This window comes from Poecilia mexicana, unplaced genomic scaffold, assembly GCF_051168715.1.
Source record: "Poecilia mexicana isolate PSO_F unplaced genomic scaffold, ASM5116871v1 scaffold_8, whole genome shotgun sequence".
In the NCBI taxonomy this organism is placed as follows: domain Eukaryota; kingdom Metazoa; phylum Chordata; class Actinopteri; order Cyprinodontiformes; family Poeciliidae; genus Poecilia; species Poecilia mexicana.
Window position 1 is genome coordinate 13,268,735 of NW_028263377.1, and position 17,221 is coordinate 13,285,955.

The 17,221-nt window shown below is 36.0% G+C and overlaps 1 protein-coding gene and 1 long non-coding RNA gene across 2 annotated transcripts in view; one reads left to right on the forward strand and one right to left on the reverse strand.

The window, feature by feature from the left end:
* Window positions 1-17,074, reverse strand: part of LOC106926058 (axonemal central pair apparatus protein HYDIN-like) — a 66,815-nt gene extending 49,741 nt beyond the window's left edge. Inside the window, exons 1-13 of the mRNA XM_088008277.1 lie at window positions 16,089-17,074; window positions 14,216-14,301; window positions 13,144-13,266; window positions 10,698-10,817; window positions 10,271-10,405; window positions 9,449-9,648; window positions 9,111-9,235; window positions 3,744-3,945; window positions 3,389-3,581; window positions 2,530-2,629; window positions 1,800-1,918; window positions 300-523; window positions 53-120 (exon numbers count right to left, since the gene is read on the reverse strand). Coding sequence (XP_087864403.1) covers window positions 53-120; window positions 300-523; window positions 1,800-1,918; window positions 2,530-2,629; window positions 3,389-3,581; window positions 3,744-3,945; window positions 9,111-9,235; window positions 9,449-9,648; window positions 10,271-10,405; window positions 10,698-10,817; window positions 13,144-13,266; window positions 14,216-14,275 — 1,669 coding nt within the window. The 5' untranslated portion in view covers window positions 14,276-14,301; window positions 16,089-17,074. The remainder of the gene's footprint in view (window positions 1-52; window positions 121-299; window positions 524-1,799; window positions 1,919-2,529; window positions 2,630-3,388; window positions 3,582-3,743; window positions 3,946-9,110; window positions 9,236-9,448; window positions 9,649-10,270; window positions 10,406-10,697; window positions 10,818-13,143; window positions 13,267-14,215; window positions 14,302-16,088) is intronic.
* Window positions 1-17,221, forward strand: part of LOC148158002 (uncharacterized) — a 277,765-nt gene that overhangs the window by 61,014 nt on the left and 199,530 nt on the right. The window lies entirely within an intron of this gene.

The window sequence follows — 17,221 nt, forward strand, 5'->3', positions numbered from 1 at the left end:
TAGAGTGGATGAATCTAGGTCGATTGATGTTCTGATCTTCAAGGCGACTTACCAAAAGCTACGTCGCCGAAATTTAGTTCATACACATCAAAGTGGAAAGTGGGGCCAATTACACAACCCCTGAAGTAAAGAAAGGCAGAAAAACATGTAACTATTTGAAAACATTTTCCAAATTACACAAGTACTGATTATGCAATTAAGATTAACAACAAATTGGATTAATATAAACACTTTAACAACCTTAAATACTGACTGTCTCTGTAATTAACTTGGACAGTATGTTTACATGCCATCTTCACCTGAAAGTTAGGATTTGAGTTTGCGGCTGTCCTGTGACAATTAACAGCAAATCCTCAGAAAAGCTGCCCAAGGTCCGACTGTGAAAACTGATTTCTACAGCCTGGCAGATCCCAGGGGGAATGACACCTTCCTTGGGCCGGATGGAAAAACACAGGCCAAACGTGGTCTTAGGGCGAGAAAACTTGAAAGGGGCATCAATCAGTCCCTTGTTTGTCATCTGCAGCTAAAAAACAACAAAAAAACAATTTTGTCACGAGTCCCATTGCTGAGTAAAATTCTGTTTTACATAAAACTTCTGATGGACGCTCCGTAATGCAAGGCTACAAACTCATATGGATGAGTTCAATAGAGTGGAAAAAAGTTCCAACTCACTGAACTTGGACTGACAACATCGACTTAATTTTCAAAACAGATTCTGAGTGAAATGAGAATACTTTGTAGAGCCACCTTCAGTGTAATTAAACCTGCACATTCTTCTACCAATTCCTCTTTGTAAAATGCAAATCCCCAGTCTTACCACACATTTTCTATTTTATTTAGGTCTGGGACATTCTGATGCATACATGCGCTGGTTGTTAAACTCCGGCTGTATGTTCAGAATTGTCCTGGTTAAAGGTGAACCCAGGCTTTGCCCCTGTATTATGACCTCACTGGGCCACCAGGCTTGAACAGGGCTCTGGAAAATGGCCAAAGCTTGAGATATTGTTTTATAACACAACATTCATTAAATTTGTTCACTACTTTATCCCTGACAGTTCCGCTGTGTCTTCACAATGCCGTTTGTTCTCTACACAGAGCAGCTCTATACAAAGATTAAACAACACATCTAGACTTTGATCATAGATGACTTTTGAAAGCAACTGGTTGCACTGGTTTTTCAGTGAGAGGTATCAGAGTAAAGGGGGCAGAATACAAATGTCCAACACCCTTTTCAGATCTTTAACTCAACTACTACACAAGATCATGGACTTCAGGCTAACCAATTTTGCAAATCCACCATTTTTACTTCTCAAAACCCTTTTGTAGTCCAAATTCAAGGATACTGCAGCTACAAGTAGATACGTCAAAATTAATTATGCCATCAACCAGCATCAGAAAATCTTCAAAGTGCCTGGCTAAATTTAATTTTTCCGAAAAATGTACCAACATCAGTGGGGAAAGTCGTCTTTGTTTTTGTGAAGCCCTTCAAGGACCAAATGTATGACTGAAATGTGAAAAGGGAGAATTTGCAAAAAAAAATCCCAAAAAATTGGGACATTGTGTAAAACATAAATAAACAGAGAATGTGATGATTTGCAAATCAGTAAAAAAAATTTGGAATGTGTTGCAGGCATCAAAACAAAGATAATACACGTGAGTCTTAAATATCTTGTCCTTGTAGTGAAATAAATTGAATATAGCTTGAACACAACATCCAAACTTCATTGGAATTGTAAAAGCATGACATGTCCACTTTAGCAGCAACTTTGATGGTTCCAAGTTGCTCTTCTAGTTCTTACCTCATAATGATCTTTGTCACCTATAAACACATTTCTTATGTCCATCAGGTTATAGTTGAGCTCGAGTTTTGGTCCGAGCCCTTCACCTTTGATCCGAAGGGGTAATGATGATTGCTTGCCTAAACAGTGACAGTGACAATTCAATTCACTTGTAAAAACAGCCAGCTTCAAGGTGGTGAAGAACTACCAAACCAAAAGATTTATTACTTGTTTATGATAGCTTTCATCATGAAAGAAATTGTATTTACAAATTCCATATATTTAAATTTACAGAGTAGAATTAACTTTTTAAGAGATTCTATCAACATTTATGACCAAGTACTCAAAATACGTTTTACAAAAAATTTAATTTCCAGAGTTCTTGATCCTTTCACCATGTTTCTAAATATTCAATTTGAATTTATGCCAACTATTTCTACATTTCATATTGCTTAAACAAAAACAAACTAGCAAATCTCACTGTTTTCTGTCTGCAGATATCATAGTGAGATGTGACATCATCCCTACATTCAACTTTCTAGACAAATTTCAGAATAATTTCTGATCAAAACTTCTGCCACGTGTTTGTTACCTAAATCCTTTGACATACATTCTACTAATATACATACATACTGCTAGCATAAAAAAATACAGAAATATGAACATTTAAAACACTACATGTAAGTAGGTATAGTGCAATTTCATTATTCTATTCCAAAACTAGCAAAAAGCTTAAGTCGTATCTACTAACCTGTGACATTACAATAAACGGTGTGTTGGTAAACTTTTGCCTCCTCTGGCTTGAAGACGATGAGAAAGTTTGCTGTAGTGTTAGGCCAGAGCTCTCCCCTCTGAAGCAAAAATGATCATTAATTTAGTGAAATCATGATGCAGATGTAAAACAGAAAATAGCGATACCTAATACTGGTCGTGAACTTGACACACCAAGAACTGTGTTTGCACGTGTGTGTGTGTGTATGTTAGGAGTTTAAAAAAAGTGTTTGTGTTCCCTACTACTATCCCCAAATATCTTATCAAAATTTGTGTATTGACTAAATTACATAGTTCACTCTTTCTTCACCAATCTTTCCCTGGCATTCTGTCCACTGTTTCTCAGACATGCTTGAAATACATAAACACACACACTCCTTAACCCTAACCCCCCCACAACACACACACATGCACAGCAACTATGCTATGAAGCTGTAGGTCAAATAAAATCACAATCTGACGTTGCCTGATGCTCATGCACAAAATATACAGGGTTGGCCAAACAATAACTACAAACTTCACAAGGCCTTCAGATTAGCTCAGGGACAGTGTGAAGAGCTTCATGGGAATGGGTTTCCATGACTGAGCTGATTTATCCAGGTCTAACATCCCCATGTGCAATAATGCTAAACATGACATTCAACAGAGCTGGACACTGGTGAATGTCATGACAAATTGGTTTGGCAGCTGTATGGAGAATGGTACTATTCTAACTCCACTGTGTCAACTGTAAAGCTTATGGTAACAATATCGTAAGGTGTAAGGTGAAAACAATTAGTGGTTTAATAAAAGAAAGAATGAAAGGATAGTACAGTGAAGAAGTGAAAATCCAAACACACCACCGGCTCCAATGTTATGCCGCTGAGTGAAAGTGTAGGAGGGCAGTCCTCTGCAGCTTGGCTATTGCTCTCCTGCAGGCTTTGGGACAGCAGCAGGGGGTGATGGATCGCTTTGGGGTCAGACTCGCACCGACTAGGTCGACACATATTTCCCTCCCTTTTCTCCTCCACCTGCTGAAGCACAGAGTTCTCCCTGGAGAGTGGACAGAAGGGGAAAAGGAATACAAAGTGTAAGTAAGGTGGGCCAAAGTGGAAAAACTGGCTCATGAGAAGAGCAAAAAGTTGCTGACGGACAGAAAGCGAATGCAGTAAGAAAGCTTGACTGTGTGCATTTTAAGCTTTTTCTAATCCAAACCTGAAAAAGGACAGGTCATCTTCTGCCTGACTTGGCAACACTGTCCAATGGTACTTAAGAGGAATGTCACTGCAGTTGGTGAGTGAAACTGTCTGAGAACTGGTCAGGGAGATATAAGTCTTCTTCAGATTTACAGGCTCAGGTTGAAGACAGATGTTCAGTTCTTCCGAAGTCCCAAACAAACTGATGTGGACATCTTCACCTGAGAGAAAGATGTAGAAAACAAGCAATCCTGTTAAAAGTCGTAAAACCAGTGCTTTAATTGTTTCATTAGCTTGATAAGAGAGGGTGAGGTGGAGTGATTTTTACCATTTTTACTTTACAAAACAAATTTAATTAAAGGAAATATTCTGAATAAATAATAGCAAGCTCAACAAAGGCCACAATTTTAAGTCATACATAAATAAAACTGTCTGTTTCAGGTGTATAAGAAGGTGCTTGAAGACAATGTGAGACAATTGTAAAAAAAAATAATTAAAACTGAAGCAGAACTAGACATTGAGTTTGTCCTTGATTAAAGCAACAACCAGGAAAAAAAAGATGCAAAATCAGGTTTTGTATAAAGCCACCAAGAACAAGGAGCCATGTAAATTTAGTAACTCTTTGTTTACATTCAAATCAGAGACAATGCAATTTACGCATGAAGGCGAAATGATTTTCTTTTAGTCCTTGTTTGGTGAACGTCTCTTGTAAAATTTCCACTATAATTAAAATATTCTATTGCAGGTACATATGGATACATGCAGAGTTACACTGTTATTCTGGTAATGGCAAAAGCAAAATTCTGACTGAACACATTTGGCTGTGGCCTTTTGCTTCTGTGGTTTGTAATAAGATCAAAAATGTTTAACATTTTTACAAGCAGCTCAGCGATGGTGATTTTTCTCACACTATCTAGTTTTTTTTAACAGATAAAACCTCTTTGATCTGAGTAACTTCAGAAGCACATCTAAGGTTGCTAGATAAGTGTCTGCTCAGTTCAGTAGAGAAAGAATGGGATTTGCAAGGCCCAAGACAATCCAGTTTAAAATACATTTAACGTCAGAATATTACATGAGACGTATAACAAAACATTTTAAGACAAAAATATGGGCATAATTCTAAAGCATGATTAATTCCCGATTAAACATTACTTTCAAAATGTACTTTTAATCTGAACGCATATTCTAATTTATTGAATGATTGTAGATTCACATGGATATTATGAACAGTATAAGGAGAATAATCATAAATCAAACATAATTGTCATTTCAACACATATTGAAAAATTTAATTCTATTTTAGCGTGGCCTTTCAAATTCAACATCAGACACAGCTATGTCTTTCTGTCCCACCTCAATGAACATAAAAGAAAGTGTTCAGCAGGCAGTCACCATATTCTTTCATTGATGATCTTCATTAATCGAGGGAGTTACGTTTTATTTCCCATGTAGTTATCTTAAGCCAGCAAACAATCATAAGACCAAAGCAAGAAATACTTTTTTTTAATCCCAGTTGTAGGTCTAAGCAGCTTCTTTTGTTGCCTTTTTCATGGCATTCATCTATCTAAATGAGCTCTTCTCCACATTTCCATTTAAATGAATCATTTAACATTTTGCTTCTTAAAAGGGAACAGAGATTTTATTGAATGTCAATAACTAAAACCACAAATTAAAACAAGTGGACCTAAAGAAAGAAAAATGGTTCTGATATCTGAGACAGCTGGCTGTTTCGGAAAACATAAATAGTAAAAGCCAGTGATCAATCAATAAGATTCAAAATCCTTCAAAAAGGGTAAAAGTTTGAATTAGAAAATCTATTAAGGTTTAAAGATTTTCTCAATAAAGATAAATAAAAGAATCGAATCCATCTCTTGCTGGGTTTTATAAGGAGTGATAGGTGACTAGAATCTGAAAAAAGTTTCTATTACTGACTTGTGGAGATGCTCTGAAATGAAATAAAAATACTTAGAAAGCAAACAGTGAATAGTTTTTGCTAGATAAAGAATATTTGATTTAGATAAATGTAGATTAGTAAAATCTGCTTGTAATTAAAAGTAAATGCATAGTGAGATTTAAAGAGTGCTCAAGTTTGCTTCTAATTACCACAGACAGTTCTATCATGTGCAAGAGAATATATATAAAGTATGGCACAGAGCCACAGAAAGGCTGATTTATTTCTACAGGAATGTCTGTAAATTGTTGAGATATCATCAATTGACTAGAAGCAAAAGAAAAAAAAACAAAACATATGAGGTGGACCATGAATGATGGAAGGAAATGAGAGGAAGAGAAACAAGAATTGTGGGATACAGAGAGAAAAGCAATTATCTCTTAGGACTGTGATGTTATGACATGATCTGACAGGCAGGGAGAGCTACAGCTTATTGCTCAGCTTCCACCACGGACGTCTCTTACCCGATTCTCCTCCTGCTGGCTTTCTTTTCTCATAATTTCTTTGAGAACCCAGCAGCAGGGCTCCTCAGCTCCCTCAATACATTGATTACTGCAGATGCTGCAGGAGGTTTGTGGGGGAGTACAACTATCCACACATGCTTGAGTCTGAACGCTTGTATGTTTTGTTTGTGTACGCTGCCTTTTCTTAAATTGTTTGGTGTGCTTGCAAACAACCATCAGAGTCCCATCAGTCCTGCAGACCTGTCAAAGTAAATGCTTCAGCAATCCCTAAGCGCTGTCCATCTGGTGCTTAAAATTGGTGGCAGCAACAAAGTCTGATGTTTTCAAGACACAACAAAGATTTTAAAACATCGCACAGACAGCAAAGCAAGCTGTAACATTTTTAAACCTGCACTGGCTTTGAACAGAAAGCAGCAGATATGATGCCGCGGGTATGCATGCAAAGCGACACACTAACACACACAGATGAACTGTGCAATCTATTTTTCAGATTTGTTCAGGTGTTGGTCATTTCACCACTTTGTACATTTTGTACTGACCATGCTTCAATTTTCAATCTTCCTGTTTTCAGCTTCAACAACTTCAAATTTGAAATGATATTATTATTTCTATTCATACTCTACGGTAAGGAAATGTTATCAAACTTCAAATATGCAAAGATAAAAGCTAGACAAAGAATCTATACCCCATAAAATAAAATAGAAAAAAGATCAGCAGTATTTCACACACACACGGTTATTAAAAGGAGAAATATGTCTACCTTGATGATGCATAGCTAACACGATTAAACTATTTTTTTTTCTTTTTGGCATGTGTAAAATATCACAGGATTCAGAAAGTCTGAAAATAGCTTTCAAAGAGACTTATGTGACCAGCCTCGGTCAGAACTAGAGCTTATTTATCCCAGTCCCTAATGTGTTTATGTTTTGAAGTCACTATTTTTAGACCCCAGCATTTAGCTAGCAGATGAATGGTTGCTGTTCATTAGTAAAAAAAAAATCTGACTGCAGACAAAAATTTGTACAAAACTCTTAAACCAAGCTTGTACACTGCATGGCAGAGAGGTCAAAGGTTTTTCATTCAATATCCATCCATCCATCCATCCATCCATCCATCCATCCATCCATCCATCCATCCATCCATCCATCCATCCATCCATCCATCCACTCACCTGCTCAACCAGGTGAGAGCAGAAAGGTTGTCACTTTCCGACAGGGCAACACACACACTAGACAAAATACTTCACACAAACATACACATGTTTACATCTTTCTATGTCACAAGGTCTTTGAAATGACTTCCATTTATATTTCCTTCATTTCTACAGTCCAGCCATGACCCTTTTCCAAAAACAGGACTTCTTCTTATGGAGTTCAGACTCTGGGTTCTGTTGCTGAAAGACAGCTAGGCAAATAAACTTGACTTGCATGTCATGATTGTTGATTGAAGCATTGATTAAAAATTCAATCAATGCTTTTATCTCATAATAAATGTGTTGATTTTATTGCAAAGTACAATCTGTACTGGTGGAGTACAAACATAGCATATTGATACAGAAACTATCCTTTTGTGATTTTGGTGTTTTAGCAGCTCTGATGCTTTCTATGATGACTTCAGATTTCCACACGGTCCATCAGGAGGTGTTTTAAAAGAGCCATGATGATAGAACAGTAACCAAGAATTATGCCAGTAATGCAGACAAAACAATAAATTTTGTACTCATGGCTATTACCTGAACATATGCACAGTGAGTTAATAACCTTAGGGAATGTATTTGCAAGGCTGTGAAGATAGTGTGACATAAAAACAGGAAATACAACCAAAAGCCCATCTAACAAATCTGACATGCAGTACAGACATTATTGCCACTTCTCTTATTGTGAATCTGTGTTTGGGTGTTTGTGTGTTGTAACTCAGTAACTCTGTTTTGCTTTCGGGTCATTGCTAGTCTCAGAATCTTATTAAGGTGTTTATCTCCATGACTACAGCAAATATATTTTCTCCTTTCCAGTTCTATTTTATGCAAGCTCCAAACTATATTTCTAGTCTCAATTTGTGTCTTCAGACCACTCATACATATAATTTGGAACTGTTAATATTAAAATAGATTATATTTATCGGCCATATTTAATGTTACGAAATTATAGGAGAGTCCTCTCTGAGTTAATATTCATGTTAAATGACAGCAGGTTTAACAAGAATAAGGATATAAGTTTCACAGTCTGTCAAATAAATGTATACAAATCTCTGAAAGTGTGCAGCCTCTCATTTAGGTCACCTCTTACAGTGTGTAAGGATTTTGTTTTAGACGAAATAACACCAATAAGGACAGTAACAATGAAATCACTAGCATGTCCTCAAAATTAAAGTTTGTTTTTGTTCGTGTTGCAAAATTCAACATTGGAAGAATTTCACCGGAATTAACCAGTATTTATTGGACTTTATACAAATAGGAAGAAAGAAACATGGAAATATAAAATATTAAAAGACTAGCCCTTAACAGGGATTTTAAATATGAAGAAAATATATTTTAGCATAATCTTGACTAAACAATAAGATTTCATGCAAGTGAACTTGATGAGGAAGGTGCAGAAGAGGTCATACCCCCACATGCAGTAATATCATAAAATGTGCAGTTGACTTTTAGAGCTCAGAAGCGAGCCCACTTAATTGAGCCTGTGGTCTGCATACAGTAAAGTAGGTTTTGTAGACAAAGTAATATAAATATAAGTATTTTTGATATAAGGTATTAAAGTTTAGCTTCACTTAGATTTCTGTCTATAAAAAACTGTTATATTTGTGCTTGCATATAGTTGTTTGTTTCTAGTTAATGCCCTTTAATTTCTATAATTCCCACTGAATTGTAATTTGGAATATTTTCAAAATTACCAATGTTAACTTCTAAAGGATAGTTAAAGGAAAGTATTTGGACACAATGGACATTTTGACGATAAGCTTAAATGAGTCTCACCAGTGTCGTACTGCAGGATGAGGTCTTCCTGGAACTGTCCAACTTTCATGGGCTGGAAAATCACAGTCACCTGGATGCCTTCCCCAACATCGAGAATATCAGTAGAGGGCGTCACTGAGAAAGGACTGTTCACAACAAAATCAGCCATGAACAACTGAGACATAGATCTGTGATTATTGAAATCTTATACAATGTTTCCAGTCACTATAGCTCCTGGATATTTTCTAAACAGAATTACTTTTTTTTATTCATTTTGAACAGTTTTATTCACATCTGTTTTGAATATAAAATGTCTGAGAAATATCTCATTTGAACTCATGACATGTACTAGTTCTAACCTTTTTGTGTGCAACTTGAAATTGGCCTTACAGTTGCCTATGTTGCAAACAAAGTGAGTTTTCTCTGTGGATGCTTTCACTAGACAAGTAGGTAAATGAATCTCATCTTTAAAGTCAAGTATGGCGCGGGGCCCAATGGCACGAATTGGAATCTCAAAACATTCTCTTGGAGAAACACAAATCAGTCTGTGGCTGTAATCCTAAATTGAGAGAAGGAACAGACACAAAAGTTAAAAAGACAAACCAATGAATAACTGAGATTTTTTTCCTCGCAAAATATATAGACCCAACTAGTTTATATATACATTTTACTCAAATAAAACAAAACTCTTACATCAGTTATAACCCACTTAAAAATTTATTTTAATATATAGATAAAACTAGACATATCTGGACACCAAATCTCAACAATCCAACTGGATTGAATTACAGTTTTTAATAACATACATATGGTATTAATAACAGTGTACTCCTCAGTCAATCGTGAAACAGCCTTTGCTATAAAGATAAAATTGAGCTTACAAGGAAGTCACAAGTACTACAGATAAAGAGATGTGATTCATAAGTCTTACCACTAAACTCAAAGCCAGGACATCATCATCACATAAAAAGATCATTCTGATAACTGTTAAAGAAAATAATAACTATGACAGTGAAATTAGATTTCTACACTTGACAGCAAGTCTCCTCAAACAGCTACCCTGTAACTCTCTAAGAAAATGTTTTCTAAATTCAAATACATCCTCCCAAAAGCACAATATTTTATCTACCTAAAACTTTCTGCTTCATACATTTTGTAATGAATATTATTAGGAACAGCACCTTGCTCTCCTGTGGAGTGAAGAATACCATAAAACTGGCACTCATTCCTGGTGCTATTTTGCTTCTCCCAGTCTCTGGACCAGCCACGTAAAACTGTTCTGAAATATCCTGGTCCAACTTCACAGGGTGTGCAACCTTAAACAAAACAACAATTGCTGAAACAGCTGAAACAAAGTAGAATTCACAGAGTACTAAAACTGACTCCTGCTTGTACATGTCTGTTTCAATCCACCATGACCTTTTGCAATTATTTGCCATTACTTGCACACAACACTGCTATAATAAGACACAACATGTTTATTTTTGCTTGGACAAGCCAAGTTTTGTCCATTTATCCCCAAATATGTTATGACTGAAAGACTCATGAAGTCATATATTGCTTTCAATCAGATGTATTTGAAAGATTCAAATTTTCATTTGAACAAACCTGGTCATTGTTGAGAAGCAGCAGAGGCAAACTGTAGGTTTGTAAGGGAATAAAGTTCTGGAAGACCAGCTCTGATGGGTAAGGCTGGAAAATCGGATGGTCCGGTTTTACTGGGGACAGCTGAAAAAAAAACACATGCATGCATATTTCTAAAGAACTCCTTCTGAAGCAGCATCTTGCAAAATAATTCATACGCCTTTAAACCATTCCACATTTTGAAACAGTACACCCACAAGCTTTAAGCCTCTGTTTTAGGATTTTATGTGACAGGTCAACATATGATGGCACTCATTTGTGAAGAAAAAGGAAAATAATGGTTTCCACATTTTCTTTAAAAACTTGGAAACCGAAAGGTGGTATGCATTTAGTAGGTTGTAGCTTGATACCCCTATTTAAGTACTATGCAACAAAGTAATTAATATTTAGAGTCCACAGGTCTTTTATTTAATCTCAGTGTAAATACAGCTGTTCAGTTAAGGCCTAAAAGGTTTATTAGAAAACATTAGTGAACAAACAGCATTATCAAGAACGAAGAAAACAGCAACTGACCGACACCTATTTTGTTTGATTTAGGTAATGAAGCTTGCCTTAAGGCATGAGGTGGATAACAAAAAAATATTATTATACTTCACAGTTAATCAAGTTTTACAATACAGAATGCTGGATAGAGTCTGGCAAAACAAATGTGTTTTATCATTGCGTAATTTCTCTGTTCCTTGCTTATCTGCACCTGGAAAATACTACAAGAAACTTTTAGTATTCCAGAGTTCTCAAGACTAAATGACATGTATGCAGACAGTAGAAAGAGGATCTGAAATGGTTTTACCTGTGTTTTAAGAGGTAAAGGTAGCAGAAAAGCAGTTCCCAGGATTCAGACATTAAGCGGAAAAAATCTAAAAATAGCATTGCCTGTTTTTAAACGTCTCTAAATCTTACAAGCTATATATAGAACAACATAGCTTATTGCAGTTAATCTAAATTACTTCTGTTCTGACCTATTTGGTGGATACTCAACAAGACTTTCATTTATCCCTGCAGGATAAGTGGCCCATATTGGATATTTGTCACTTTCAGATTTGCATATTTAATAAGTCAACAGAAAAGCATACAAGGTGAGATGCTAATTTTTTAATTTGCTGAGGAGGTATTTATTAATTTTAAATACCTTGAATGAACTTTTGGCAGCAAAGTACGCTAGTCAAATAGCAGCTGCTGACTGATGGAAGCTAATTTGGTGCATAAAGTGCATCATATTATTGGTATTTTATATGATAGACCGACACAAAGTAGGGCATAACTTTGAACAGAAGTTTAAAAGTTATGTCTTCCAGTAATTTTCTTCCTGGAAAAAAGACACATTGTCACATTTCTCACAAGTAGATAAAAAGTCTGCCGTGTAGTTGTATTCAATCTTCTTGAGTCAGCATTTGTCTGTCTCTACCAGCTTTGCATACTACTATAGAGACTTATTTCTTGCAGTTTATTTTTTGTAGCTGAGAATTTGTTTCTCTTTTTTTGACTGGATAGAGAGCATTCTGCAAACATCAATTTTCATGTCCTGCAAAAGATTAATTCCATGTGGTTGAGAGCTTGGATTGGACTATTCTAACACATGAATATGAATTGATCTAAACAATTTTACTGTTGTTCTGGCTGTATGTTTAAAGTCGTTTTCCGGCTGGAAGGTAAACCGCAGGCCCGATCTTAAGTCTTTTGCTGACTCTGTAATTTCCCAGTTTCTGCGAAGATAAAAGTATCTTCACACCAAACCCACAGTGAAGTGTAGTCCAGAGAACTGCTCCTCACTGTGAGTATGGTGTATTCAGGCCAATGTGCATTGTTACTCGTTTGTCAGATATTTAATTTTCCAATTAAGCCAAAACCATATTTTGCTTCATAAGACCAGATCACTTTGTCCACTTGTGTGATGTGTTATCAACATGGCTTGTGGGTAACTTAGAAATTGGATTTTCATGGCTTTCTTCTTGCCACTCTTCCACCAACAGTAGATTTATTGTCTGCAAGACTAACAGCTATCCCGTCAACAGATTATCCCATACTAGTTCTAAAACTCTGCAGCCTCTTGGCTGCTTCTTCTTTTAATGCTTTCCTCGCTCACAAGTCAGTTAGGTTGCATCTCATCTGACAAACTTCAGAGGTTTTCAAGGAACAGCTGTAATTGTACAAAGACTACATTGCACACTGATGGACTCTATTTACTAAAAGAATAATGAGAAACCTTTCATACAATACGTTTTTATTATATGTTTTTATTCATTGTTAGGATTGTCATTTATAATGTTTTAATAGCACAAAATGTAAGCTTTTTATAAATCCAATCTCGGGACCAACGGTTCATGTGTCATCTCAAACCATTACAACTGATTTATCTCATATATTATTACTAAAAAGGTCTGGAGGAATGACAACATTTGCTGACATCTACCATGCTATGAGTGGTGTTGCCTTCTGGAGTCTCGAGCTGGAGGGGCAGATGGACCTCTGTGATGTTATTCAGGCGCTCCTCTGACGACTGCATCATTTCTTGCTTAAAAACTGATGGAGTCATCTGCAATCACACAACAGGGTCTATTATCCAGTCTGCACTGGCTGTATCTTTATTGTCAGATCAAACACCAGTAATGAAAAAGCTTAGTTCGGTGAGAGCAATCAACCATATTTTGTGGTTAAAATCTAAGCTACACAATCTGATGGCGCCTCCTTATCAGTGTACCAGAGACAAAGAAACATCTAACTGCACTTAGCCCATATCAGGGGTAGGTCAAAAAGGAATTTCAGCTGGATTAATAATGTAGCAGGAAGTCTTATGATAAATGCAATATTTAACAGCTGACAGGTTTGGATTCATAAAACACTGCTCAGAAGCAATTAAGCTGCTTTAGAGAAGGAAGGAAAGGAGTTAAATAATATGATTGAGTGGAAATTTTATTTATTCCACAAACTTAGCAGAGGGGGGGCTGTTCATTTACCAACTTGTTCTTAATAAACTGTTTTCTTTAGCATTCATTAGAGGCTCAACATCTCAAAAGGCTATTAAGTTGTGACGTGAGGGCAAAGGTAAAATAGGACATAAATTGTTCCAGCCAACCACATCCAGAGTCAGATGCTGAAACAGCTTTAGCCATTTAACTACCTGAAAATCTGAATACAGAGAGACACATGTTTAGTTGAATATGGATCTCACATCAATCTGAGAGCATTCATAAAAGAAGCAAAAGCACTGGCATAAAATTGCCACTGCAGTCAAGGATTGATTTTTGTTTCCTATAAGGAGCCAAACTAATTATTAGTGCAATTGGTCATTTGAAGAAGGTTCTTTAAAAGCATTGGACAATATCCAAAATGCAGTTCACTGATTACAGTGAGCATGAGAGCTCATCAGGGAAACCCATCTCAAATGTTTCCAGTTTTTTTTTTCTTTTTTTTTTTCTTCTTTTTTTTACTTTTGATGATGCTATTGATAAATAAAGCACACATAAACAGCAGGATCTGCTCACCCGCCTTGGCTTCTCGTCCTTTGGAAGGACTTTCAGTTTAAGAAGCCTAACTGTTTTCATCTGAATGACCTCTGTAGTACAATCACCTGAAAAAAAAAAAACATGGTGTATGTTACTTAATTCTTGCAAAACAATTTGTAACACATAGCAAGATGAATTCCAGCTAATCCGCAGCAGAGACTCTCCGGAGAGGTTAACGCAGCACAGAAAATAATTAGCCGCTCTCCCACACCGCTCTCCTTGTGTAGATAGTGCAATTTTCAAACTACGAATAACCAGACACACGAGCACTTATTTTTCCTGTATCAGCTACACAATAAGCAGTACAGGGGTGTAATATCTCATATCACCTCCTGATTAATACAAATGATTGTTTTTAATTTTGGCTGAAAGCAACATTTCTTCATAAAATTATAGCTTCAAACTATAGGCTGAGTCACAGGTGCTGTAAATGTTTTAGAATTAAACAAAAGAAAAAAACGTCTTTGTTGTGCTAAGAACGTAATATTGAACTACAAAAAATAGCTGTTCCTAGCGAAACAGCCGTGAGAATGCATATTTTCAGAATGACTGCAGCAGACTACAGTCATTCTGCAAGAAAAAGTAGAGAAAAGCTTAAGAAGTAGAAGAAAGCAGAAGAAATTGAAATAGTTGAAACAGATGAACAGTGAAACATAGCAACATAGGAAGATGCATAAAATAGCAGAAGCAGAAATTATTACAAAGCTAGAAATATTTGAAGAGGTGAAACATAGCAACACAAAAACCATAAAGGAGCAGAAGAGGCTGAACAGTTTGATATATGAATTGCTAAAATTGATTAAAGATTGCAGAAGACCTTAAACAATATTAAAACCAGTAGAAGTAGAAGGCATACAGAAAAGTACACAAGCAGAATGCATAGGAACAGATAAAAAAGATAAAAACAGAGCACAAGAGAAAAATACATTGAAAGAATAGGAGAAAGTGTGACATGACTGTACTCCAGAGGAGTTTGACAGAAAACAGTAATTCATTCTCACTGACTAGTTCTTTATTATTATTAAAACAGAAACACTAGTAGTGAGAATTCTCACTATTCTATTATTTATTATCCAGTCTTCCGTACGTTTTTAGTCGTTTAACTACTTTTGCTATCTGTCACTAATTCATATATCAAAACGTTCAGCTTCTTCAGGAGAATGGTGCTATTCTTCTGAATAGCACCATTCTCAACAGTTGCTAGAGTGTACACTCTAATAACTGCCGTTTTTGAACTTTTTCTGCTTTTTCACAAAATGATGCTGTTCATACATATTTCACTGTAGAGAAATAATGTATGCATTAAAATGTAGCCACGTGTGTCTACTTTATGGAATTATTACTATTATTGCTACAGGTCTTACTGTTTTCTGTCAAACTCCTCTGGAGTACAGCACATGTCACAATTTCTCTTATTCTTTCAATGTATTTTTCTCTTGTGCTCTGTTTTTATCTGTTTCTATGCATCCTGCTTGTCAACTTTTCTGTATGCCTACTGGTTTTCCTATCTTTTAAGGTCTTCTGCAAGTTTTAGCAATTCCTATATCAAACTGTTCTGCCTCTTCTGATCCTTTCTGTTTAATGTTTTGCTATATTTCACTGCTCTGCTACGTTTCGGTTGCTAGGCAACCGAAACGTAGCAACTGATTAAACAGTTTCACTGTTCTACTGTTTCAACTATTTCTGGTTTTGTACTGATTTCCGCTTCTGCTAATTTATGCTGTTTGCTACGATTACTGATGGTAGTTTTAAGTCCTGAAACTACCATCAGTAACTGTATAACCTAACACGTTGGAGTTATTTTTGGTTTTAGAGTATAACAACATTTTGCCAGATGAAGGTTTCTACTCACCGGAATGTAAATGTCGAAAATGATGACGTCAGCTTATTCTTCTTCTTGGGTTTTTGTGGGATCCGTTCTTGTGAGAAATTCTGTTCCCCTGTGAAAATCTGTTCCCCCTGTGTCGGGAGCGCGTATTGCAGCCAGAGAAGTGGATCCGGTGGGCGGATCTGACCATTTTCACGGCGCTTCTGATCGACTTCTCTGTAAAACCTACTCATATAATCATGTCAATGTTGTAACTTTCAGTTTAATCGGCAGCTATCAAAATAAAAATAAATAAACGAGGTCCTGTGTGGAGGTCTTTTTTACGCTGTTTTGTGTCATTTTAAACGCGAAGAGAATCGATCTTTTTTTTTTTTCAGCTTTTGTCTCGTAAGCCTGACAAATAAAAGTCAGTAAACAAACAGGTTTCCAACACGTAGTGTGCATTTATAATTTTTCATTTCTGATAAAGGAGGAGGGAAGCTGGCCGATAGCAGGGCACAAAAATAAAGACTTCCTGAAAAGATCAGAGTGTAGACTTTTTGGTCAATCACGTTCTAATGTAAAATATGACAGATTACTGGATTAAGGAAATGTCTAGTATGCTATCACACATAATAATTTTTTAGAATTTGGAAACAGTTGATTTTTATTTCCCAAAGTTATGGGGGGAGAAGAGGAGAAAATTGATATTTCAGCGGCCTGAAATAATGTGTTCCCCCTCTTTAAAATGGAAACAAATTAATTTACCTGCAAAGTCTTTTACTGTGTTAATTCCCCTCATCATCAACAAGAAATCCTGTGATTTTCGTAACATTTTCTCTTTTTTTTGCCAAAGTTAGGATGGGGGAACAAAATATTTTAACCGCCTGATAAAATCTGTTCCTCCTACATAAAATGGAAACAAATTAATTTACCTGTAAGTCTTTTACTGTGTTGATTCCCCTCATCATCAACAAGAAATCCTGCAAGTTTGAAAACATTTCCTCTTTATTTCCCAAAGTTAGGATAGGGGAACAAAATATTGTAGCTCTTTCAGCCACCTGAAGTAATATGTTCCCCCTACATAAAATGGAGATGTACAGTGAATTAATTTATTTGTTACCTAAAATTTGAATCAGTAAATGAAACTGTATATTTCAGTTTGCAGAAAAACTCCT